General features: G+C 37.4%; 1 protein-coding gene across 1 annotated transcript in view; it reads left to right on the top strand.

The window, feature by feature from the left end:
• Nucleotides 1–27,270, top strand: part of LOC136864705 (SH3 domain-binding protein 5 homolog) — a 163,076-nt gene that overhangs the window by 119,873 nt on the left and 15,933 nt on the right. The window contains exons 5-6 of the mRNA XM_068226395.1: nucleotides 24,281–24,364; nucleotides 24,459–25,001. Of these exons, the coding sequence (XP_068082496.1) occupies nucleotides 24,281–24,364; nucleotides 24,459–25,001 (627 nt within the window). The remainder of the gene's footprint in view (nucleotides 1–24,280; nucleotides 24,365–24,458; nucleotides 25,002–27,270) is intronic.

The following is a 27,270-nucleotide window of genomic DNA, read 5'->3' as shown; positions in this document are numbered from 1 at the left end:
AATGTTGTCATTGCAAGTAATCAGCTTCATTTTCCGTATCAAAATCTAATCACTGAGATTTACAATATTGAAATTCTTCCACCGTTTTGATACTTTTTAATTTGCCTTTTAGGAAATTTTTATTTGTCAACAGTACATGTTTCGTTCCTACTTAGGAACATCCTCAGCTGTTATTAAAGCTTAGGTGAATTGCTAAGATTTTAAACACGTTAATTTGTAGGTACATTGATTCTCTTAAAAACTAATAAAATACTAATTAAATTAAATGATATTAAAAACAATGTAGGAGTTAGTGTGTTAATGATATGAGAACAGATGATTACATAGTTGGTCAGCTTAAAAACTATGTCTATTCATTTGAATAGTTGTTAAAAAAATTTTCATTTTGTTACATTAAAAATGTCTATTTGTTTGAGGTTAAAAAGTTTTTAAAATGTTTGTCTTCATGACACTGTTCAAATTGTTGAATGTTTCTTCTTCCGTTCTTTCCAGGTAAGTTGTTATATATTATGAGTTTGTTTAAAGTGCCTTTGATTTAGTCTAATGTGGAACTTTGAAGCTGATTGCTGATCAATATTTTTGGGAAGGGAGCTTACTCCCATTACAATAAAGAACTACTCATTGCACCCAGAATAGCAAAAAAGGTCAGCTTATTACAGTTACATATATAGGGCGTTTAATATACCTCGTACACACACAGAAAGAGAAAAAGAACTGCTCTTTATTCGCAAACAAGCCCAATACAACGGTTTTGAACTAAAAATAATAAACAAAATAATTGGTAAATTCAAACAGAAATTACAAACTAATCTAACACCCGAAACAAAAAAGAAAGACAAATATGCCAAGTTCACGTTCAATAACCCTAACTTATACACAGTAACCAATTTGTTTAGAAAATATAATTATAAGATCGCATATTCAACCAGCAATAACACAAAGCATAAATTATTTAATTACAATAGTGTTAATTCCCTAGGAAAAAACAAACATTCTGAATCAGGAGTTTACAAATTGAAGTGTCATCAATGTGGAAAAAGTTATGTCGGACAAACAGGGCGCAGTTTTACTGTAAGATACCAAGAGCATGTCAGTGCCGAAAGACATAAAAAATTTCCGCGATGGGCCAACACATGAGTTCAACCGGACATCAATTCACAACCATAGAGCAGGATTTAACTATATTGCATAAAATAAACAAAGGAGCTCTCCTAAATACATTAGAAAATCTATATATTTATTTAGAACAAAAAGCAATCAGGACAATAACCTGAAGGAAACAATTGACAATAGAAACTCTATATTTGAAGGAACATTATCAAGTCTTGAAATTTTAGGCAAAAGACACAATACAAATAGTAAAAGGATAAATAAGACCGAGCCTAGGCAAAAGACACAATACAAATAGTAAAAGGATAAATAAGACCGAGCCTCCGCCATTTTGTACATCCCCTCTCCCCACCCCTTCTAAAGTTGAAGCCGTGACAGTAAGCGACACGCCCCCTCCCCTCTCCGCAGCCTTGCCTCCCCGAAAGGAGGAGCAGACAACGGAACACGCACACCATTACTATACTAGACATAAAGCAGCATCAAACGTCCCTCCAGGGTCACAGTAGAATTGGAGTCCAACAATAGTAAGGTAAAGAACGTTTTTATACATTTAGTTATTACGTAAAGACACATGTTTTCAAACAAATTCCCATTTCCTTATTTTATTTCATTTCAGAAATTAAGACGAAGCTCCCTTCCCAAAAATATTGATCAGCAATCAGCTTCAAAGTTCCACATTAGACTCAATCAAAGGCACTTTAAACAAACTCATAATATATAACAACTTACCTGGAAGGAACGGAAGAAGAAACATTCAACAATTTGAACAGTGTCACGAAGACAAACATTTTAGAAACTTTTTAACCGCAAACAAATAGACATTTTTAATATAACAAAATGAAAATTTTTTTAACAACTATTCAAATGAATAGACATAGTTTTTAAGCTGACCAACTATGTAATTATCTGTTCTCATATCATTAACACACTAACCCCTACATTGTTTTTAATATCATTTAATTTAATTGGTATTTTATTAGTTTTTAAGAGAATCAATGTACCTGCAAATTAACGTGTTTAAAATCTTAGCAATTCACCTAAGCTTTAATAACAGCTGAGGATGTTCCTAAGCAGGAACGAAACATGTACTGTTGACAAATAAAAATTTCCTAAAAGGCAAATAAAAAAAGTATCAAAATTTTAATATTGTAAATCTCAGTAATGTTGTCATTGCCGATGAAGCTACATTGCTTTCTTTTAATGCCGAGCCCAAACGGTCTTATGGTTTTAAAGGAGTAAGTGCCAGCCGGGAAATCGTACAAGGGGGTGGGGGTCATTGTACTGTGTTGCAATGCACATCGCACACGGAAGCGAGAGAATTCCTCCCCTCATCATAGGAAAGTTCGATAAGCCACAATGTTTCAAGGGCGTCGGGCACTTTCCGTGAAAGTATAACGCATCTACAAATGCAAACGGTAGAGTAATCCAAAAGAAATAATGCATACAGCATATTTTATCCTCGTCTGTGATCGTGTGATTTTTTTTCTTTCGTTGGGTGAGGTTATGTTTGTCAGTGATTTATCCAAGTGCGTTATTTGAACATTGTAAATGCACCTTGTTGGATACATTTCGAAAATAGTTTTTTCCATGGCATTTGCTATTTGCTTTACGTCACACTGACACAGATAGGTCTCATGGCGACGAGGGGACAGGAAACGTCTAGGAAAGGGAAGGAGGCGGCCGTGGCCTTAATTAAGATACAGCCCCAGCATTTGCCTGGTGTGAAAATTGGAAACCACGAAAAACCATCATGCTGGAATTAGTGAAGGTGTTAGGTCGAGCATTGGACATTGAAGTGAAAAACAAAATGATCGACACCTGCCACAGAGTAAAGAAACAACCCCATCAGTCTTCAGCGGGAATCATTGTGAAGTTTGTGCGGAGAACAGATAAAGAAAACTTTATTCAGAGACGTAAAGTGAAGAGGAATCTGAACGCATCCTAGCTTAGCTTTCCAAGTAATGGAATAATGTACATAAACCAGAACTTAACTCCTTATCGTAAGAAGATTCTTGGGGATGCGCGCAGATTGAAAAATGAGAAGAACTACGCGTATTTATGGGTTGATCCTTCAGGCAACATAAAGGTTCGCAAGCGGGAAGAGGACCAGTACGTGTATAATCTAAAAACACCTGAAGACATTAGTAAGTTAAACTAAAATGACTTATCTTTCAAACTCATAATGGACTCGAATATAATTTCTATTTATTATCAGAATATGAGAGGTCTCAATACCGAACCAAATGAATTATGCGTAAATAGTACCGATTCAGAACATGATTAATTGTTAATTTCCAAGACATGGTTAAGTAGTGATGTCAGCAATAGTGAACTCTTAGATAATAGGTATAATGTATATTGTAGAGATAGAATGGGTACCAAGAGGGCAGGAGGGGTACTTATTGCTGTCAATCAGGAGATTATGTCACAGCAATTAGATTTAAAATTTAAGGATACTGAGGGCAGTATGTGTTAAAATAGTGTTACACCATCATACATACTACATTCTATCTGCCAGTGATCTAGTAACATACTTAACATTTTATAATTTATTTGAAACTAATGAAAAACTTCAAAGCCAGGATATCTTACTTGTAGGCGATTTCAACCTTCCATAAATATTTAGTTCAGATTATGATATGTTAAATGGTGGAATCGCATACAAGTCCTTAACTAATTTTACATCTCTGTGTCATTTGAAATCTCTCAATAATGTTTTTAACGTTAATGATAGAACTCTTGATCTCGTTTTAACTAATGTAAGTGGTGTAACTGTGAGCAGAGAGCAATATCCGTTAGTCCCAGAAGATGCACACCACCCTGCACTAACAATTCTTCTAGAAGCAAGAGGTGAACGTGATCGAATAAAGAAAATTCGTACTATAACGTATGATTTTTCAGAAAGCATATTTTCTTGGTATATATAACATTTCGAGAAATGTCCTGGTTTGATTTGTGAAAAACTGAAGATGTAGATGAAGCAGTAGACATTTTTATGGGAAAGTAATTTCTGTATTTGAAGCCACGGTCCCCGAAAGAGCTTTTTTTTTTTTTTTTTTTTTTTTTTCGAGAACTATATACCTGGTTTGGTTTACTTCGAAAATAATCCATAATATTAAGTTGAAAGAATTGCATAGAAGACGTTAAAAATTTTCTGATCACAGTTAACATGTATAGGTATAAACAACTCAGGAAATATGTTAAAAACTTAATCAACAAAGCATACAATCGATATATCTCTGAAATTCAAAACAATATCACGAAAGATACTAAATCATTCTGGAATTTTTTAAAAATAAGCGAAACTAAAAAAGATCCACCTTTACAGAGTATGAAACTTAATAATATTATGTTAGATAATAGTCAATGTATTTCCAATTGTTTTGCAACGTTCTTTAAATCTGTACACTCTTTTTCTCCACCTTCTTACGCTATTCCGGGTACACCGCAATCACTGGTAAATGATTCCCTAGGAGTAGAATTTATAACCACAAGTGAATATAAAGCAGCTATTATGAAATTAAAGTCCAAAAAAAATCGTGTGGCCCTGATGGGATACCTCCCTACATTCTAAAAGCATGTTCTAAAGTGTTACTCATTCCTCTTCTGAGAGTGTATAATTTGTTACTTAAGAAGCAGACATTTCCCAAAGCCTGGATAATATCGAGAATTTCTCCAGTCTTTAAATCTGGGGACAATTAGATGACTGAGAATTATCGACCTGTCTGTATTTATGCGCTCCGTGAAAAATCCTAAAACAGATTTTATATTATCGTATTTTCGCTCATGTTGTCGTAGGTACGACATTGTAACGGGTGTAAAACCTTCAGTTATTATGTTTAATATATTTTAATTATATTTAATTAAATGCTAAATTATCTTTTATTAAACGTTAAATATTAATACATGGTTTCCTTGTAAATATGTATTATAAATTTGTATAACCTCAAATACGTATTGTGTATAGGTTTAACCTCAAGATCTATATAGTCGAAAGCGGTAGAAAACTCTATAATGTTCGTATATTAGATTAATTATATGTACTATAATTTGGTGTATATGAAGGGTTCTGGAAACTTATGTAAGGTTTGTTATCCAGATACATGTAGTGACATAAGGAATGTTGGAGAAATTTCTATGTGTATTGGTGAACAGTAAACAAAAGTTCAAGCTGGATCCTTACTGGAGTACTCCATTTGACTAGCTGATTGATCGATGTTTCGAGTGTGTTCCATTAGAGTGTTGTAAGAACCCTTCCAGAAATCGATAATTCTAGATGGTTGATCGAACAGTATATATATCAAACCGTCAGTCAGTGAGTTCAAGAGAGTGTATGTTATAGTGTGCGAGTCAGTGTTGTTGATATCTGTACTTGTCAGAATCGACTTCAGGGTACTCCGCTATTAAGTGTTGTAGTGTCACTTGCTAGTGTGTATAATAGTGTGTTGTGACTTACAGTGACAGTAAAGTAATTTATACAAGGAAGTTAACGTGTTCTTGTGTACTATTTATTTCTGTCAAATAAAATCGCATTTGAGAACGATAATGTAAAAAGGGCTATAAGTGAATATCAGCATGGATTTATGCCTGGTAGATCCACAATAAGCAATCTTGTTAATTTTACACAGTATTCTTTTAATGTTCTACATAGGCAGGGAAATGTTGATGTAATTTACTTGGATTTTTTGAAAGCCTTTGACAAAATTGATCACGATATTTTATTGAAAAAGCTCTCTGAATTTGGAATGACTTTGCTAATGCTGTCACTGATTTCATCCTACCTTAGGGACAGAAAACAGTATGTAGCATATCGCAGTTGTAATTCAGACATTTTTTCTGTATATTCTGGTGTTCCACATGGTTCAAACCTGGGTCCGTTGCTGTTTAACCTTTATGTCAACGATCACCCATCTTGCGGATGATGTAAAATTTGCCAAAAAATTAAAATGTGATGGAGACATCGACAAACTACAAAGCGATTTAAATCAATTATATGAATGGAGTATAGAAAATAATTTATATTTCAATACAAAGAAATGTTGCTTCATAAAATTACACATGGCAAATCCCCTAAAGAACATGTGTACCTAGTAATACACATCACAAACAATTTGTCACTTTACCCACACAATTATGACACAATTAATGACGCCTACAAAAAACTGGGCTTCTTAATCCAACACACCAGAGACCTACACACTTTTGCTCAACACACTTGTGAGGTCCAAACTTGAGTACGCGTCGGTAATTTGGTCTCCCTTTATTAATCTTATCAAAACCATGTGGAGAAAGTTCAAAAATGTTTCTTACATTATCTTTACTTTAAAAAAGTAACAGGTTTTTCCCTAGTGGCATAATTCACTATAGAGATCTCCTGAAAGAATTTAACTTCACTTCATTATAATAAATTTTATTGTGCACAATGTGCAAAATTTGCATATTACATCAAGTAAATTACAATTCACTCAAGGAGAACTTTGTTCAGAGCAAAATTGATTCAGAGAGACTGTTCTCTTCTTGCATTTCATTGCGTGAAATGTATCACACTGTTCATTGCACAATACTGTACCAGGAAAAGTTGACTGTTAATGGCATGAGGTCTTTCTAAGCGGTACTGAGTCCTTAGGAGATGGTACAGAGAGAGGATGGCAAGGCGAAATAAGAGATATTACGCCTTTCATTCCTTTATTTCATTCTTTGGAATGCCCTTCTATTGTGTCGCCAAATAATGAATATTTAATTGAAACTAAATCCTCATTCTCCCTTTTTTTTTTTTTTTTTTAACAACAGAACATCGAAATTAATTCAAATGAATTTTAACTGAATAATATTTCCCAATTTGATATGTCCATCATATTCTTCATGTCATAAATCAAGAATGTTGTAAATAAATGAGAAATCCTAAAGTCTCTCTCTCTAGGGGTATTTGCGATTTCATATTTACACTTCCTACATAAATTGAGTAAAGCAAATTTCTTCTCGAGAACCCGTTAAACTTGAAATCAAATCTAGTCTTTTAAAGTTCTGAGCACACGTTATGAAAAATATGGCAAATTTGGAGTTTATGTTATACTTTCACCACGAATAGTGTACTTAATTGATACTTCAAAGTTCTAATAAATGGGAGTATACGGGAGCACTTTGTTGTTGAAAGTCCTTCTTGACTTGGAAAACGTTAATACTGTTCAAGTAGAATATTAATTAAGTAAACTCTTTAATATTCTTTGTCCGTAATGACTTAGTTCATAAAGGTCCTGCTTAAAGTCAGAATTTAATGGAAAAGCACTGACATCACCTGATATACACCTTCTCGAACAGTGGAAAACCACTCTGCGAACAGCAATCTGGGATTCGGCTGTGAGCAGGCCCCAAGCTGCTCCATGGTACCATGCCCCTGGAACCATTCCCACGTAGTACCAAATCTCCGTCGATCTCCGTCGTTCTACGTCGAAAACGTGCACTATTTGATTTTGCACAGTTATCACTGATGACTGTTTCACAATTTATCACCATTCACTTTGATGAGAAATACGTCGGAGCGAGTCTTTTATCGTCTATCACGATCATGAGAAATATCGTTCATGGCACAGTTCATCTAACCACTTACTGCTCACTGTTCGTAGGGTTAAATTAACTTACATTTGGAACACAGTTTGTAATTGCTCAACTTCACAGCAAAATAAATAAGCGACTCTCTCTTGTAATACCTCAATTATTCAAATATAAGTCCTATACTTCACGATAACACTGGGTACACAGTTAGTCCACATGCATTAATTTTAAATAGCACAGCCTGTTATGATGACGCGCGAACAGTTCTTCTACACTAATGACAGTGTTCTAGGCTCCCAAGACAATCAAAGTGTTATAACCTACACTCATGAAACTCAAAGTTCAAATAGTCCAAGATCATTACCATGCGAAGTATTTATGTTAACCCCAAGTTGGTTATGGTTATTCACACGTCAACTAAGATATTTACTAAGTGTCAAGTACCATTGTTGTTGAATACTATAAGTCTTTAAGACTTTGAAATTACACACGTTCATTTTCTAAGTCTGAATATCAGACGAATTACAAGTCCCACAATGTACAGGTTACTCACTGGTATCACAGAGACTAAGTATCAACTAGCCATCGAAACTTTCTAAGTAGTGCGAGGTCCGGTCGCAGGAATACTTGGTTCGACGCGCGCAGCGTGATATACTAGCCAGCTGTGAACGAATGTAGACTTGACGCGAACTCGATGTGAAATTGGTGCGAATTCGACGTGAACTGAATTGCTATGGCCTGGCTCTCTGCTTATATTCAGTACGGCTCAGGGCTGCTTGCTACGTCACAGAGATGAAATTGGCTTATATCTTTAGAATGCCTTGACGGAATTTACTGAAATTAATATATGTTTGCATTTGGAACATGAGCTACATGATGATACATGTCTCATGTCCGAAACTTAAGCGGCTGAAAAGTTAGGCCTTTTCTTTCTAGTACCTTCGATGGAGAGGCATGTTACATGTGATATTGACTTCACCTGCAGACTCGTTGCTCGTGACGTGTCCAGCTCGCTACAAGGAGCTTCGCCTTGCGCTAGCGCAAGATGTCGGATGCACGAACAGATATTATTGCCGTCCCTTTTTCATATGTTTCGGCAACAATAAAACAATGTACAGGGCTGGAACAGTTCCCGGTACAATACACATACACACTCCTGGCTGGCCCGGTGGTAGGATTTCTTGGCACAGATACAGTGATGAAAGTCGTGTATTGCAAAGCGTGTCACCAAATGTCTCAACTTATATTCCTCTTTCATCCAATCCTTATTTATCAGTGCATCTCTACTGTAAAAGCTTTCCTCGATCGAGTCCCTTTTCTGTTGTAGTTCTCGTAACAGCTCCTCGCATGTCAGAGTTTGCTGTAGAGGTATTTGTAGTCTTAAATCCTCTATCAAGAAGGTTTCCCGTGCTAAAACATATACGTACCGGGGTCGGGTGAATTTATATACCCCTAGGACCCTCTAAGGTATCTCGGTTTCATGCTTTCCAGTTCTCGTAGCTGTTTACATGATAGGTACTCCCATATTACGTATGTGAGCGTTGGTAGCACTTTGACTTGGAAAAGTTTGGTGGCCGTCTCCAGTGACATTCTTTGCAGATGTTTGATTTCACTTATGCTTCTAAGTGCAGCAGCTAATCTCTTCTTTATGTGTACTGAGAAGGTCGTCCCGGAGACTTGTAGTGTGATCCCTAGATATGTGAACTGGTTTTTCGGTGTTAATGTATGTCCCCCACATACAATGTAGTCCCCTTTCAATAAGCGTCCCCCTCTCCTGAATACCATTAATTCTGTCTTCTTTAGATTCATCCTTAGCTCGTTGTCATCCGCCCATTGTGTGACAAGCTCTATTCCGTTTTGCAAATCTTTCATGTTATCAGCGGCTAGTGCCATATCATCCGCATATATGTATATGCTTATATTTTGTGCTCCCTCTTTGATTTTTGTAGGGAGATCCTGGGTCAGCGCATTGAACAATAGAGGGCTCAAGGAGTCCCCTTGTAGCACTCCAATGGTCTGATCTATCCAGTCTGATTGGGATACCCCATCACTGATTTGCACTTGGTTTGCCGCTAGTATGTTAGCTATTAAATTTGTCATATCCGATCGTCCGACGAGGCTTTCCAGTTTCTCGATTAATTTCCTTCTATTGACAGTGTCAAAGGCTTTGGTGTAATCTATGAAGATTACATACTTCTTCCCGTGGGCTTGTGTTCTTTCTTGTATGTCTTTTAGCAGACAGCTCGCCGCTATCAGGGTGGATCTCGCTTTCTGGAATCGAAATTGTTCATCAGGTAACAGTGGTTCCATCAGGTTACTTATTTTCTATGCTAATAGTTTGGTGAGTATTTTAAATGCCACCGACTCCAGGGCTATCCGTCTGTAAGATTCTGGTTTACTCGTGTCACCTTGTCCTTTATATAGCATCTTTATGACTGCCTTCCACCGTGCATTAGGAATGTTACCGGATTCCACGCACTTGTTCATTAGCATTGTCCACACTGGTTCTAGGTAGGGTAATGTAGCTTTTAGATGTTCTGTGCAAAGTCCGTCTATTCCCGGTGCCTTGTTTACCTTGCTTGTTGAGATGGCCTTTCTCACTTCCTCACTAGTGAAGATTGTAGTTCTTTCTATCACTTTCCTCTCCTCTAACTTCGGTCTGGTTTCCTTAAGGACTAACACACCTCTCATATGATTCTCCCAGGTTTCCATGGGTATGTCTACTGGAAATCGCGGCTGCCGTGGTCTGAGTGCCTTATAAGGGTTCTTCTCAGCATCCTCTACAAGTTTTTCGTCTTCCTTTGCCCTAAATTGCCGCTTTTTCAGCTTTATTAGCATCTTGAATTTCTTCCACGCTGTCTGGTAGCATTCCAGGTCTCTTTTGTCTTTCGTTCTCCTAGCTATGTGCAGTTTTTCTAGTGTAATTCGCCTTTCAATGTAACACTCCTTGTCGAACCATTTTTGCACTTTCCTGGTGTCCTCCCTTGCTGCATTTCCTTCTTCGATGAATTCCGTTGTTCCTGCTATGGCCTCGTCCAGATTTCCCTCGCTGATATCTTGTAGTATGCGTGGTATCTTACCAGTGTTCTCCTGGAGCATATGTGGGTCCAACCTTCTTTGTATCCTTTGTGTTTTTATTTGTTTGTTCATGTGTGTGTTTGTCTTGAGTGTCGTTCTTACTGGTATATGTTTCCTGATTAACGCTGCCTCATTTCTTATTAGGACATTATTTTCTAATGCATCGAAACCTCTAATGAGTGTGAGGTCTATGGCGCTTCCTCCGTTGTGGCATATGTATGTGAGTGCCTTTTTGTCATTCACTACTGTGAGCCCTTCCCCTAGCAGATAGTCCAGTACTATTTCCGCTTTGTTATTTGCTTTATTTATCGGGCAGTTCAGGTTGCCTGCAATAATCACTCTTTCATTCGCCTGTATAGTGTCTAATGCTCTCTGTATACCATCTACTATGTCTATTCCGCTGTACTCTGGTCTGTAGTATACGCCTACTAATGTTCCTATTTTTGTTTTAATCACCAACGGATTCTCCTCCTTGAGAATTGTTTCAAAGGGGGTAAATTTCAAGTTTATTAGGCATGTTATTCCACCTGACGGCCTTCCTCTATTGCCTTTCCTCGCAAATGCGTGAATGTTACAGAATCCTTTCACTTCACACTTTGATTCCGCGGTAATGAATGTCTCTGTCAGTATACAGATGTCGAACTCTCTGAAAATGTCTCTTGGCATCTGTCTTAATACGCCTTCTAGCCCTTCTATGTTCCAATTGAGAACTCTCACTTGATCTGGTTCCACCTTATGATTTATTCCTGTACCTCCAGGGATCTCGAAAGGGCCGGCATATGACGTGCTTTGGCCAAAATGCCCCCTCATATACCTTGTCATGTTCTTTCATTGGGATACCTATTTTGAACGCTCTCCTGGTATTGGTGTCACTAACAATTCGACATTTTATTGTTCGACACACCCCATTTTCCTTTATGTATTCTTCGATGTCTTCTTCCATGGTTTCCGGGGTCAGATTTCCCAGATACAGAAACGCGTCTCCCTGTACTGCCTTCAACTGTCTTTCCCATTGTCTTGTGCCCCTTATTCTTTCTCTTGTTTCCTTTTCTCCTTCCCCCTCTGATACTCGTCCACTTCTGGGTCCCTTTCTTCCTCTCATCACTCTCGTCTACTGTCGTTCTTCTTCCCTCCGCTTTACGTTTTCATCCGCACTGGGTTTAGCATTTCTTTTGGTTCCGGTAACCACCTCAATCACTATTTTCTCCTTGGATTCCGTCATTCCTCTTGGGTATTTTTGCCTTGTCTTACGTTCTTCTTCCCTTATTTCGTATTCTCTCTCCTCCTCCGCGATAGGGTTTATTGCTTCCGGTGTGTTTGCATCCGTTTGTTGTGATGTCATTGATCTTCCAGTCTCATTCCTTATTTCCTCTTTTATTAACGATTTAATGCTGTTTGTGATATCCTCCATCATGGTTTGAAGTTGCCGGTTGATTTTTTCCATAATTTTTCCTTCCAACTCCTCGTCTTTAAGTACTTTGTTGCCCTTGCTTACTTGGCCCACTTGCTTCTCCAACCTGTCACTATTGTCGTCTCTGATTTGCTCTATGTCTGCCATTAACTTGCTGCTACTGCTCCCTCTATTCTGTGCTGTATCTATGGTAGCAGGTGCGTTCCGACTATTGAGATCTGCTTCAAGCGGGTTGTCGCTTGATTTCTTGCGGCTATCTTCTCCGTATTGATTTCCCCGTTAGATGTCGGGTTTGTATTATTTGTGCTTGTGGTTTCGTGCGCTGAGTCTGTAGATATCACTATCTGTCCTTCTTATTGGTTGATTGCCTTCCTGCCGTCCTCTCTGTATTGGGTCTCCCCGGTAGGTGTCGGATTTAGGTTGCTGCTACTTGCAGTTTCCCGTGTTGGTCCAACAGATGTTAGTTGTCTCTTCGGTCGTCTGTCTTCTTCATACTGATTTTCCCCATTAGTTGTCAGGTTCGGGTTGCTGCCGCTTGCAGTGTCTTGAGTTGGGTCGGTAGGTTTCTCTAACTGTTCCTCTGATCGACTGTCTGCTCCGTAATGGCTTTTCCCGTTAGGTGTCAAGATCATGCTGCTACTCCTTGTAGTTTCATGCGTTGAGCCAACAGATGTCACTAATTGTCCTGATTGGGTGCAAGGTGTCAGGCTCAGGCTGCTACTCCTTGTAGTTTCATGCATTGAATCAAAAGAGGTCATTAGTTGACCTGATTGGGTGCTAGGTGTCAGGATCATGCTGCTACTCCTTGTAGTTTCATGCGTTGAGCCAACAGATGCCACTAGTTGTCCTGATTGGGTGCTAGGTGTCAGGTTCATGCTGCTACTCCTTGTAGTTTCATGCATTGAGCCAACAGATGTCGCTAGTTGTCCCTCTGACTGGCTGTCTGTCCCCCTTCTATCTGATAGGTTTGTTGTTCCTTAACCTCATTTTGTGGCATTTCCTTACACTCGTTCTTATCGCCTATAGCACATTTAATTGCTATAAAACATTCCCTGATGACACTCACCGCTTGATGTATATTTTCCTTTACGTCTTTGCGTAGGTAGCCTCCTGCTTCTGCTATGTTCACTAAACTTCTTAGAGCACATTCAATTCGCACTTCCATACTGTCCGCCATCTTGGATTAAATATAGTAGACGTATAATAAATGATCAAAAATACCTCCATAGAGTTATCAATAATGTGGTAGATAACAGTTACTTTCTACAACAATTCTCTTTCAATATCTGGAAAGGAAGTTTAAGACACAGAAATCTCCTGTTTCTTCTGATTTCTAAAACAGTATTTTATAGAAGCTCACCGCTGTTCAGAATGTGCACTACATATAACGTTACAGTTCATAAATTTCCTGATCTTGATTTAGACTTCACTGTTAGATATGTAAAATTATTGAAGAATGAACACAGTTAAAGTAATGGTCGCACTATGCTCGTCACTTTGAGTTCAGTTAAAGCACTATTTAAGATGGTATACCCTATAAGTGTACATGTGTACTATATTTATACTTATGTCTTGGTTAGTTTGTGTTTCATTTTAATGTTTTGTTTTATTTAAATTTATATAATTTAAATATAGACAAACATAATGTAGGGAAAACTGCAAACAAATTGTCATTACTAGCATCTATTTGTACTTGAGATTTAATTTTTGTTCATATTGATTGCCACAACTCATCTATTTCATGCCTTACTTTCCATGATTTTCTTTTTATATGTTAGTTGCTTCAACTGGTGTCAGTTTAAGATTAGAGTGATTTCTTTTGTAGATACAAATTCTTAATTTATTTTATGTTTATGTATTTCTACTTTTTAATTCATTTTTAGATATTAAGTATTTTAGGTCATAAGTCCACTTCGAACTTGAAAAAGTAATAATGTGCTGTAAATTCTGTTTGCTACATTACTTATTAATAATACTGTATATTTTTATTTTTAGATATTAAGTTCTTTCTGACATTTGTTATCTATCTATATATATAAAATAAGAGTTTTGTCTGTACATTGCTCAGAATTTGAAAAGAATGGTATTTCGGTATCGGTCATGTCCACAGTAACCAGGAAATGCACTTTTTTCTTTTCCGTAATTTCTGTCTGTCTGTCTGCCTGTCTGTCTGCCTGCCTGCCTGCCTGCCTGCCTGCCTGCCTGTCTGTCTGTATGTATGTATGTATGTATGTATGTACACGCATCACTAGAAAACGGCGAAAGAGAATTGAATGAAAATCGGTATGCAAAGTCGGGAAATAAGTCGTTACAATCTAGGCCATAAATAATTTTATTCACGCTGAGTGAAATGGTAGTTTAGGGGAATGCCTAAAATGTAATTTTCAAATATTTATGTTTTTAATAGTCCTATCTTCATAAAAATTGGTATTCAGAGTCGAGGAATACGTCGCTGCAATCTAGCCTATGAATAACTTTGTTCACGCTGAGGAAATGGTAGTTTAGGGGAAGGCCGAAAATTTTATTTTTAAATATATACGTTATTAGTGGTCATATTTCATTGAAAATTGGTATGAAAAGTTGGAGAATGAGCCACTACAATTTAACCTATAAGTAATATTATTTACGCTGAGTGAAATGGTAGTTTAGGGGAAAACCAAAATGTAATTCTCAAATATTGATATTATTAGTTATCGTATAGATAAATAATACATAACCAAAGTTATAAAGAATTAAATTTACGACCATTTATGTCTTATACATTTTTACCGTACCGAATATGATAACACAGATATTCATGAATTTGTATTTTTGTTGCTAAGTCCATATCAACGCCGAGCCACGAGAAAATGGGTTAACAGAATTTAATGAAAATCGGTATATAGAGTAGGAGAATAAGAAACTACAGTCTAAGCTATAAACAATTTTATTCATCCTGGATGAAATTGTAGTTTAGGGGAAGGTGCTTAAAATGTAATTTTTAAATACCAGTGCTATTGGTCCTATCGAAAAGTACTATATAAAAATTTATAGAGAATATAATTTCCGATCATTTATCTTTTATTCAGTTTTACCATACAGACTATGATAAGAGTGGTATTTAAGAGTCGGAAGAAAACGAAATGTGAAGGCCTATAATATCGAAAGTGCATAACATTGATCAACAATAACATTACATTGACCATTGTTTATTGTGATGTTCTTTGTCTCTTATGCTGCCTCTCAACTCCGATAGATGGGATTACTGCTGCGTACCGTGTATAACAGCCTGACTGAATATTGGCGGGAAATAGCTGGGGAGTTAGAAAACTTTCTTCTTTAGCATGCCATTCCTCTGGTTCATACATTTTCTAATACAGCTGTTACGTAACACACTGGATCATCATAGTATTTCAGCTATTCGATCCCTACTCTGACGCGCTGTTTTGAATGAGCAGTGTGCATACTTAAGGCAGAGCCTCACTTAGTAGTAGTAGTAGTAGTAGTAGTAGTAGTATGGCCTGGTCTGGAATAACAATTTAGGCCTTTTCCAAATTATAGCACCACAATATTCAAAAATAACTCAAAATTCAACTCTGAAAAGAGCCATTTCTTAAGAAAAGCTTCTTTCCCTTCACTTTTATTAAATTCTACATTCAATTTATTCCAAACTAGCAGTGAAGAGGGGGTTTCTCTTCTGGCTTGAAGGAAAAATTTGCCTTCAAGTCAGATAGATTTTTCCGCCGCCAGTGTAGTGAATTGATATTTTCCGACTCATCGGGTACTCCTAGGAAACAGAATAGTAATTGGGCATAGTTTTTGCCCTGGGAGTCTCCACTATTCGACCTCTCCCCGCCGAAAAAAGCCGAAGAGTGTTCACCGATCACGACTGTCTGCGGTTTGGTCATTCCAGGTCTGGAACTTTGGACTGTTAGATAGGCAATGTAGTCCTGTTCGTTAAAAGTGAGAAAATGTGTGGTGTTTAATTTGAACGAGTATTTCGTAATATGAAAGCATTGCTTTTAATCGCGCCATTCCTATTGACGTCATTGTATGTTCATTTCAGTTGGGAAAACCACTAAAGACAGTCTTTCTGAGGATGTAAAAAGGCATTACAATGAAAACATCCCAACCTGATTGTGACTGATGGTGTGAAATTAGGTCTCCCGTTGCGTTTCTACGGTAACGTTAAGAGCTATGCAATTTAATACAATCTTGCTCACAACGCATACACTACCTAACCTAGAATTCTGTATACAATATAGAATTCCGTAGCGAAGCACAGGTACATCAGCTAGTATATATATAACTTATCCTGACTGACTGACTGACTGACTGACTGACAGATTCATCATCGCCGAGCCAAAACTACTGGACGTAAAGAAATGAAATTTTGGGGATATATTCATATTAATATGTAGGTGCTTACTAAGAGAGGGTTATTGGATATTCCATCGCTAAGCGGGTGAAAAGGGGGGTGAAATTTTAAAATGAGTGTATCTATATCTCAAAACTTTAAAAGTTTATAGATGTAAATTTGGTATTTAGAATCTTCTTTAAAAATAAGGAAATAGGTATTTTTTGTTTTCAGAAAATCCCAATAGGAGGGGTGAAAAAGTGGTTGAATGCCTTTAATCAGGATACCGGTACTTATATCTCAGAAACTGAAGATATTAGAGACCTGAAAATTGGTACTTTTGATCTGTTTTAGAAATAAAGAAATACATATTTTTTTGTTTTTGGAAAATCCAATTAATGGGAGGGTGAAAAGGGGGGTGAATTTTTAAAATGAGTGCATCTATATGTCAAAACTTTTAAAGTTTACAGATGTAAAAATTGGTATTTAGAATCTTCATTAAGAATAAAGAAACGCATATTTTTTTTTGTTGTTTTTGGAAAATCCCAATAGGACGGGTGAAAAGGGATGAAAATGGGTTGAATGCCTTTAATGAGGATACTTATATCTCAGAAACTAAAGACATTACAGACCTGAAAATTGTTGTTTGGGATACATAGGTGATTTGTTTTTGGAAACTCCACTTAAGGGGGATTAAAAATGGGTGACATTTTAAAATGAGAATTTCTAGAGTATATCTCAAAAAACTTAACATGTTACAGAAGTGAAAAATGGTATTTTTTATCTCTATTAAAAATAAAGAAATGTGTATTTTTAGTTCGGAAATACCACTTGGGTGGAGTGGGGGGGGTAAAAAGTGTCTGAAAATGGTGTTGATTTCTTTTAATTAGGCTACTGATATCTGAAAAATGAAGACGTTACAGACGTGAAATTTGATATTTGGAATCTGCTTTAAAAGTAAAAAAAACATGTATTCTCGGAAAATCCAACGAAGGGGGGTGGGTGAAAGAATTGAAAAATTAATTGACTTAATTTTATGAGAATACATATATCTAATAAAAACTAAAGTTGTTACAGACGTGAAAATAGGTATTTTGATCTCCTTTAAAAACAAAGAAAAACGCGTTTTGGGGGGGGGAACCATCTTGGGGCGCGGGAGTGAAAAAGAGTTGAATTCCTTTCATGAGTTCACATAAATCAAAAACTGAAGAAGTTAGAGTCGTGATAATTGGTATTTAGAAGATCCTTTACTATTAAAGAAACAAGTATTTTTTGCCGGAAAATTCACTTGGGGGGGGGGGGGTGGAGACGTGTGAAAGGAAGTGAAAAAAGACCGGGCGAGTTGGCCGTGCGCATAGAGGCGCGCGGCTGTGAGCTTGCATCCGGGAGATAGTAGGTTCGAATCCCACTATCGGCAGCACTGAAGATGGTTTTCCGTGGTTTCCCATTTTCACACCAGGCAAATGCTGGGGCTGTACCTTAAATAAGGCCACAGCCGCTCCTTCCATCTCCTATGCCTTTCCTATCGCATCATCGCCATAAGACCTATCTGTGTCGGTGTGACGTAAAGCCCCTAGCAAAAAAAAAGTGAAAAAAGTGAATTATTTTTATAGGGTTACTTATATCTCAAAACTGAAGGTAATAGACGTCAACATTGGTGTTTGGAATATCCTTTAAAGAAACACTCCTCCTTTTAATTTTTTTTGGGGGGGGGGGTAAATAAACTTAACGGCGGTGGGGTGTAAAAGGAGGTGAGACCAATTGGTTTTACTGTTCATAATGTACTTATAAGGAGCCTCAATTGCTCAGGTGGCAGCACGCCGGCCTCTCACAACTGGGTTCCGTGGTTCAAATCCCGGTCACTCCATGTGATATTCGAGCTGGATAAAACGGAAGCGGGACAGGTTTTTCTCCCGATACTCCGGTTTTCCCTGTCATCATTCATTCCAGCAACACTGTCCAATATTTCATTTCATTTGTCATTCATCGATCAGTGCCCCAGAGGAGTGCTTCGGAAGCCGGCACAGTTCCTATTGTCGCTGCTAGATGCCATCTTTTCCTTCGGAGAACGTTCTTAGATTACAGTAGATTCTCCTGGCATATAAATAAAAATTTAAACACATTTGTAATAAACGATAGGAATGCGATTGACCGTCAAATTCTTCACCTCTATAATAAGGTCAATAATGCACGGAAGTATGTCATTCGTATCGCCAGAAATCCCGCACACTTGGCTACGCGCGACAATGGTGCTGGTCACATTGTCAACAATGACAATGGCAGCAGATTTAATTTACCGCCAAGTAAGGGTCTTGCATCTTGCTGTGAGGTCCAGAACATATAATAATAATAATAATAATAATAATAATAATAATAATAATGTTCTGGACTGTCGTCAAATGTGCGGACCGCGCTGGAAACGGGTCCTGGACGGGTAATGACTAAGAACACTGTCCGGCCGCGGGTTTAGTACCGCTAAGGCACACAAGACGATACCACACCGGATCTCCTGAATGATTTGATCCATATTGAAAATGCTTGTAGGATAAGTTGGCAAAGATTTAGGGACCCAACTGACCGGGTGGAATACCTGAACCTAGCCCGGAAAGTACGAAATCGATTGCTGGAAAGAAAGATTGATGAATGGGAGGAAAATTGCCGTAATCTATTAGAAAACGAGTCAGATCATGAATTTTGGGGGATTCTCGCAGTGAACAAGTCAGACCGTGAATTTCGGCGGATTATATATCTAAAACAATAAGCATTCATTTATAAATTTCAGTATAATACCGTAGCGAAGCACGGGTATTTTGCTAGTTTTTAATATTTAATATGGGTATAGTGACTAAGCCACCTGTAATTGGAGAAAAATCTTTGTTGGTGGTATGAAATAAATACTTGTAATATTTTCTCCATCCTATTTCAACCACAAGAGTTTTTCCTTATTATTTTCTTTAACCCTGAGGACAGTTAGTTGCTCTAGAAGAAGTAATCTCTGCAGCTTATTGATTTTGTTCCTTCTGTTTCTTCAGAGCTGCTGTCCATTTTAGAATGATGATGAACTTAGAGATTTTAAATCCTCGTGACTACCACCTGGTTTTGCTTATGTTTACATGCTTCCAGTTAGAAGTATTATGCTGATGTCATAAGTGAGCAGTAGCTAAGTGATTGCTCAAGTCACAGAGCAAAGTGCCTGCAGTTGCAGACAACTTCTTCCTCATACGAAATGGAGCAATTGCTCATTCGAGTGAGCCACTTCTCCACTGCTTCTGAGAAACTATAGTTACTTTTATTCATATGACCCATGGTGAATACACTGAGACAATTCTTGTCCCAATTCCAACTGCCAAATCTACCCACATCATTCGCTCATTTACGTGCCTTACAAGAACTATGCATGCAATAGTATTCCTGATGAACAGTCCTACCCCACACTCTTCCCTTCCCTTTTTAACACTTGTCAAGTACACCATACAATCTCTTATCTCTTTCTTGTTATCTCCCCTTAGATGAATATCATGAACTCTTAACACATTCAGATGCATCCTCTTTGGTGACAGCCAATGCTTCAAAAACCTCTTAACAATAAGGTAACAGCCCAACAACACTTAAGGTAAGGTTTTTTTTTTTTTGTTTGGTTTTTTTTTGTTTGGTTTTTTTTTTTTTTTTTTTTCAACTTCACAGTCTCAATTCTCCAACGGATTCAATTTTTCTCTTTTCCCATCATTTCACTCAACTAATTAAAGATTTATCCTTCCTTTCAGATTTTCACATACGTAAGACAGCTCAACATTAATTACATCCGACAACGTTTTTAACTGTCACCCATTCAACCAATAAAACTGGAACCCCATACTTCAACAATATAAACACACGAAGAAACATAAAAACACTAGTCAATTTGGGAAGATCTAACGACATTTCAACTGCCCTCATTCAGTCATTATTTTTACTGTTTTCAACATGGTTCCTTTTGAATCAAATATCACTGTTGTTTACATGCACTAGGCACTCCGTCTTCATTGAGAGTGTCCAACGGAGGTGATTAGCCCAAGGATACTTAGACGAACTATTTTGTTTGAGTCTAAAATATAATTAGTCAATATAAACATCCAAGTTGAATTACGACGTATGCAACATTTTTACATGAGCTGATCATAAATCACATAAAAAATTTCACATCTTGAAGACATTTCGGATCAGACTGCACCAGGACTGTAATATTGAGGTCCGGAGTAATCTTTATGGAAATTAACACAAATTTGGAATGTTTTTTCCACATTATTTTTACAATGTAAATACGCGTTACAGTAAATACGCAATTGTATGTATTCTGCATTCATTCTCAACATTTGTACATAAATTTCAAACTGTCTTCGAACTTAGCACCAAATAAGACTTTAACTACCATTATTGTCAATACTGTACATAGGATGGCCTTGTTTCGAGTGAAAAATCACCAACCTGTTCACTAGTGTAACATTTTTTAATTAATTTTGATATTTCGTTAATGATAAGATCTTGTAAATGTTTTTTTTTTTTAATGTATTCACTCAGGTAACATATTTTTATAATTTCCAACCAGACGTCTGGTAAAATTTTGAGGTATTTGATATGACTGATGATGCCCCACAGAAGGGGCGAAATATGTCTCAATGATTTTTAACAATGTTTAATTAATATGTTAACATCTCGTACTGTATTGAATAGGTTGAGTTAAAATAAATTTCTCATTTATTATAAATATACATACATATGTACAAAAGTTACATTGTTTGCGTAATATGTAAATGTGTAATATTACTAGAAATATGCAAAATGAAACTGAACCATAACCATATTAGATCTATAAATCACAGACATTTTTCATTTTCAGTAATCTACTAATAAAGGAATAGAATATGTAATAACATAAGAATGTATGTCCTGGTCATTAGTCTTGTGTCTGCTACATGAGGAATACAGCTGTGGAATTTTATTGAATAACTACCAAGATACCCGTGCTTCGCTACGGTATTATACTGAAATTTATAATTGAATGTTGTTTTAGATATATAATCAGCCGAAATTCGCGATCTGAATCGTTTTCTGTGAGAATCCGCCAAAATTCGCGATCTGACTCGTTTTCTAATAGATTATGGCAAGTTTCTTCCCATTTTTCAATCTTTATTTCCAGCAATCGATTTCGTACTTCCCAGGCTAGGTCCAGGTATTCCACCTGGTCAGTTGGGTCCCTAAACCTTTGCCATCTTTTCTTATAAGCATTTTTAATATGGAACAAATCCTTCAGGAGATCCGGCGTGGTGTCGTCTTGGGTGCCTTGGCGGTACTGAATCCGTGGCCAGACTGCATTCTTAGTCATTACCCGTCCAGGACCCGTTTCCACCGCGGTCCGCACATTTGACGATGGTCCAGAACATTATTATTATTATTATTATTATTATTATTATTATTATTATTATTATTATTATAGATGTTTTGGAGCCCACAGCAAGATGCAAGACCGCTACTTGGCGGTAAATTACATCTGCTGCCATTGTTATTGTTGAGAATGTGACCAGCACCAATGTCGCGCGTAGGCAAGTGTGCGGGATTTCTGGCGATACGAATGACATACTTCCGTGCATTATTGACCTTATTATAGAGGTGAACAATTGGATGGTCAATCTCATTCCTATCGTTTATTTCAAATGTGTTTAAATTTTTATTCATATGCCAGGAGAATCTACTGTAATATAAGAACGTTCTCCGAAGGAAAAGTTGGCTGTTGAAAACGAACCCAGGAAGGATTAAAAAGATCGGTTTATGATCAGAATAAGTACATCGAAAATATACAGCCTGTTTCCAGTCATTCGACAGGGTCAGGAATGGAATGAATAAAGCCCCATTTAGCGGCGACAGTAGGAATTGTGCCGGCTGCCGAAGCACTCCTCTGGGGCAATGATCGATGAATGACAAATGAAATGAAATATTGGACAGTGTTGCTGGAACGAATGATGACAGGGAAAAGCGAAGTATCCGGAGAAAAACCTGTCCCGCCTCCGTTTTGTCCAGCACGAATGTCACATGGAGTGACCGGGATTTGAACCACGGAACCCAGCTGTGAGAGGCAGGCGCGCTGCCGCCTGAGCAACGGAGGCTCCTTATAAGTACATTATGAACAGCAAAATCAATTGGTCTCACCTCCTTTTACACCCCACCGCCGTTAAGTTTATTTACACCCCCCCCCCCAAAAAAAGGAGGAGTGTTTCTTTATGTTTAAAGGAGATTCCAAACCCCAATGTTCACGTCTATTACCTTGAGTTTTGAGATATAAGTATCCCCATAAAAATAATTCGCTTTTTTTACTTCCTTTCACACTCCCCCCCCCCCCCCTTAAGTGAATTTTCCGGCAAAAAATACTTGCTTCTTTAATAGTAAAGGATCTTCTAAATAGCAATTATCACGACTCTAACGTCTTCAGTTTTTTATTTATGTGTCCTCATGAAAGGAATTCAACTCCTTTCCACTCCCGCCCCCCAAGATGGTTTCCCCCACAAAACGCGTATTTCTTTGTTTTTAAAGGAGATCAAAATACCAATTTTCATGTCCGTAACAACTTTAGTTTTTATTAGATGTATGTGTTCTCATACAATTAAGTCAATTAATTTTAGAATTCTTCCCCCCCCCCCCTTTCATTGGATTTTCCGAGAATACGCGTTTCTTTATTTTTAAAGGAGATCCCATGTACAAATTTTTAGTTCTGTAATATATTCAGTTTCTGAGATATATGTATCCTCATTAAAGGCATTCAACCCACTATTCACCCTTTTACACCCCTCCTATTGGTATTTACAGAAAACGAAAAAATACTTATTCCTTTACTTTTAAAGGAGATTCTAAATACCAATTTTTACATCTGTAAACTTTTAAAGTTTTAAGATATAGACACAATCATTTTAAAAATTCACCCCCCTTTTCACCCCCCATTATCCGAATTTTTCAAAAACGAAAATATACGTGTTTCCTTATTTTTAAAGTGGATCCCCAATACCAATTTTCAGGTCTGTAATATCTTCAGGTTCTGAAATATAAGTAGCCTCGTTAAAGGCATTCAACCTCTTTTTCACCCTTTTCCACCCTTCCTATCGGGATTTTCCGAAAAAAACGTGTTTCTTTATTTTTAAAGGAGATTCTAAATACCATATTTTACATCTATAAACTTTAAAAGTTTTGAGATATAGATACACTCATTTTAAAAATTCACCCCCCTTTTCACCCCCATTATTTGGATTTTCCAAAAACAGAAAAATACGTGTTTCTTTATTTTTAAAAGAGATCAAAGGTACCAATTTTCAGGTCTGTAATATCTTCAGTTTCTGAGATATAAGTACCGGTATTCTGATTAAAGGCATCCAACCCACTTTTTTACCGTTTTTCACCCCTCCTATTGGGATTTTCTGAAAACAAAAAAATACGTATTTCCTTATTTTTAAAAGAGATTCTATATACCAATTTTTACATCTGTAAACTTTCAAAGTTTTGAGATATAGATACACTGATTTTAAAATTCCAACCCCCTTTTCACCCCCTTAGCGAAGGAATATCCAAAAATCCTTTCTTAGCGAGCACCTACATCTTAATATGAATCTATGCCCAAAATTTCATTTCTTTATGTCCAGTAGTTTTGGCTCGGCGATGATGAATCAGTCAGTCAGTCAGTCAGTCAGTCAGTCAGGACAAGCTATTTTATATATATAGATGAAAGGAATTGTCTGGGTTAAGTTTTTAATTTGGAATTGGGATTTGTTTAGGTTATGGATGCTGAAACGCAGAAGGCTGAAAGCGGACGTGAACATCAGAAGAGGGCCACACTTTTCAATGCAGCAGAACAGGAGGTAAAATGATAGTACAAATTTTGTAATACAAAGAACCATTAACTACTGTAGTTGATTTCAAGTCTGATTTAACTTTTCCTCATTCTCTCTCCAGGTGCAACGTCTTGAGCAAAAGTTACGAAGAAGTATTTCAAAATCTCGTCCGTATTTTGAAGAGAAGGCTGTTTGTCAGGGACAGTTGGCTGCTCAGAAAGAACGAGTTGAAGCCCTTCAAAATTCAGTGTCAAAAGTTAAACGTGCATATGCAAATTCATTAAAAGAATTGGAAAGGATATCGGAGGAAATCCATTGTAAACGTGGGGTTATAAAGGAGACTGTTCCTACTGCAGATGACTGTGAACTGCCTGTTGGCCCTCGAGAACCTGGTGTAGGTGCAGAACTCAATGTTTCAGTAGTTCAAGAATTTGGAATTGGGGTTGATAGTGAAGGAGTGATTGCAAAACCATTAACTGCAGATAGTGAGGAACTCAGCCTAGGACGTAAGGTAGTATTGGAGAGAGTATCAGAGTTGCCAGACTACGAATTGGAACTGGATCGTTGTGATATGCGCAGTATTGGAAGTCTCTCTGTTGGTACTAGCTCAGCAGTTAGTGAAAAGGATGACAGTGAGACTGCTGATGATGATGATAACGCAGAGGTAAGATCAGTATTTTTAATATGTTTGTAACTTTACTACGATTACTTGTTTTAAATTGTGTAGCAGGATAGGAGTGGGCATAACAACTGTCCCTGTGTATACTATCAAAACTATATATCAGTTACTTTACAGGTGAACACCTTAAAGCTACTTTTGTGTATATGTAGTGTGCTTGTAAGGATACTTAACACGAGATGACCTCAAGGATGATCGGTCCATAAAGCAACACAGGTGAAGAGATAAAATAATAGTCATAGGGGTGATAAAGCTCTAGTGGCAAGAGCACCTCATTTTTTATAATATGGGCAAAAACAACACAGTTCATAAACACAATGAAAAGATCTTAACTAAACAATAGTAGAGGATGATTGTCAGTTTATCCATAACTTATGTTTAACATTTACATTGCCTAACAATCCCCTTCATTTCTGTTTAGAATGATGAATTTTGGACAGATTCTTTTTGTGATGTTTGAAAAATGTCTCGTGTGAGGGTCCTTCTCCTGTAGAGTTGCAAGCTTGTGCTTTACTGTACAAGCCACTTTTTGAAAAGAAAAAAAAAAAACAACTACTGGAGCCTGTTGCAACGATGGGATCCATTTAGCCTGGGCTTCATTTGTGGTGGTCATGGCATGTTGACAGATGAGGAGATACCTAATCACCACGTGTTCGTTTTCAAATGAAGTTGACTGCGGTAACAAATATGATGATGAGGCGGATGCCCAACTGGAAGAAATGATGAGTTACATGGAATCTATGGTGCATCTCAAGAAAATGATGGCTTTCCTAGAACAACAGTCGGACATCACACCAGCAGAACTTATGATAGTTACAGGGCTGTGTGACCATGCTGTCTGTAAATGGCAAACAAAACGAACGTAGACGACACTTGCCAAATATTTTACTAACAAATATCTTGTTTTAAATTTCATGTTTTAACGGGCGTGGTCAGGAGTTGGATGGGTTGCCACGCACTGTTGGTGGGGGGGTAAGGGAATGGAGGAGCGGAAAGGGACTGGACACCCTACCGTACGTAAACTCCGGCTCAGGAACACCTCTGCGGAGGTTCGGACCTGCCTTCGGGCAGAATAACCCTTACCTTACCTAAATTTCATGTTTAAGTGATTAATAAGTGATTCAAATACAGTAATGAATGCATTTTTATTAGTTTATTAATTAATTACCGTATATACATGAGTAATCCCCATGTTTCTTTCAAAATTTGGCGCCACAAATTTGGGGCACGGGTATTATTTGCATCAAGATTGGTACAGTACTCCAGACCTACAGAAATTTGCAAGTTACTGTAGTATTTTTTTTTTCAGCCCATTCAATCAGTAAATCTTTTCCCCCCCCCGAAACCGAGAAGCATGCCGTGTACATATCACATTATTTACATGGCGTGAGTTTAACCCATTTGCATCCTATTTAAATACTGTAGCAGTTCACTGAGAAAACACATTTAAATCCCACACTCCGGCACACACTGTGAGGATATGGGCCATGGTGAAGTCAGCACCACAAAAACACACTGAGGTGTCTTACCCCTTTAGGAGTTAAAAGTGCGTAGATCTTCAATGACATACCGCCAGCCTACACAAAACTACGGCCTCTCGGGAGGTCATGTGGTCTCGCCGTAAATTTGCCCACCGTCGTCATTTGTATCACTTTCCGTGTCATCAGCACTACTACACTCATCACTCAAACTTGAACTAAGACCTTCAGGGTCTATTTCGTCGTCACAAACATCACTGTCTTCATAATCACTCTTCAAAACGCTATCTGTTAGCTTTCATATTCCATCTTCATCAATACCAACACATCTGCTTGACGGCATGATTGCAACTGATGTGAGCGAAATAAAATGAACAATGATTTTTTTATCTCTTGTTCCAGAAGTGTGTGATGACCTGGAGTACGGTAAATAACCAAAGCCACATGTCTAAACTTCAGCTCAGAATGCATACAAGTGGCATCTGTGAGTTAGTAACTGAACTACATGTATTGATATACAGCTGTGCATCGCTGCGAGCTGAGCTCATCATTGGATTCATATGCCACGAATAACTTTTGCGAGCTAGGGTCATCAAATGGTGCGATTGAGTTAAGTAATATCACATGATTTAAATGGCCAGTGAGTTTAAGTAATATCAAATGGTTTAAATGGGCAGTTGTTGGTTCTCATTGTAGGTCGTTCATGGATAAAGAAAAGCTGCACATTAATTGCACAGCTGGAAGAAAGTGCAATGAAGACAGAAGTTCCATTCGTG

Source organism: Anabrus simplex, chromosome 2 (genome assembly GCF_040414725.1).
Source record: "Anabrus simplex isolate iqAnaSimp1 chromosome 2, ASM4041472v1, whole genome shotgun sequence".
Taxonomy (NCBI): Eukaryota; Metazoa; Arthropoda; class Insecta; order Orthoptera; family Tettigoniidae; genus Anabrus; species Anabrus simplex.
Note: the sequence above shows the minus strand (reverse complement) of the source record. Positions and strands in the feature narration are given on the sequence as shown.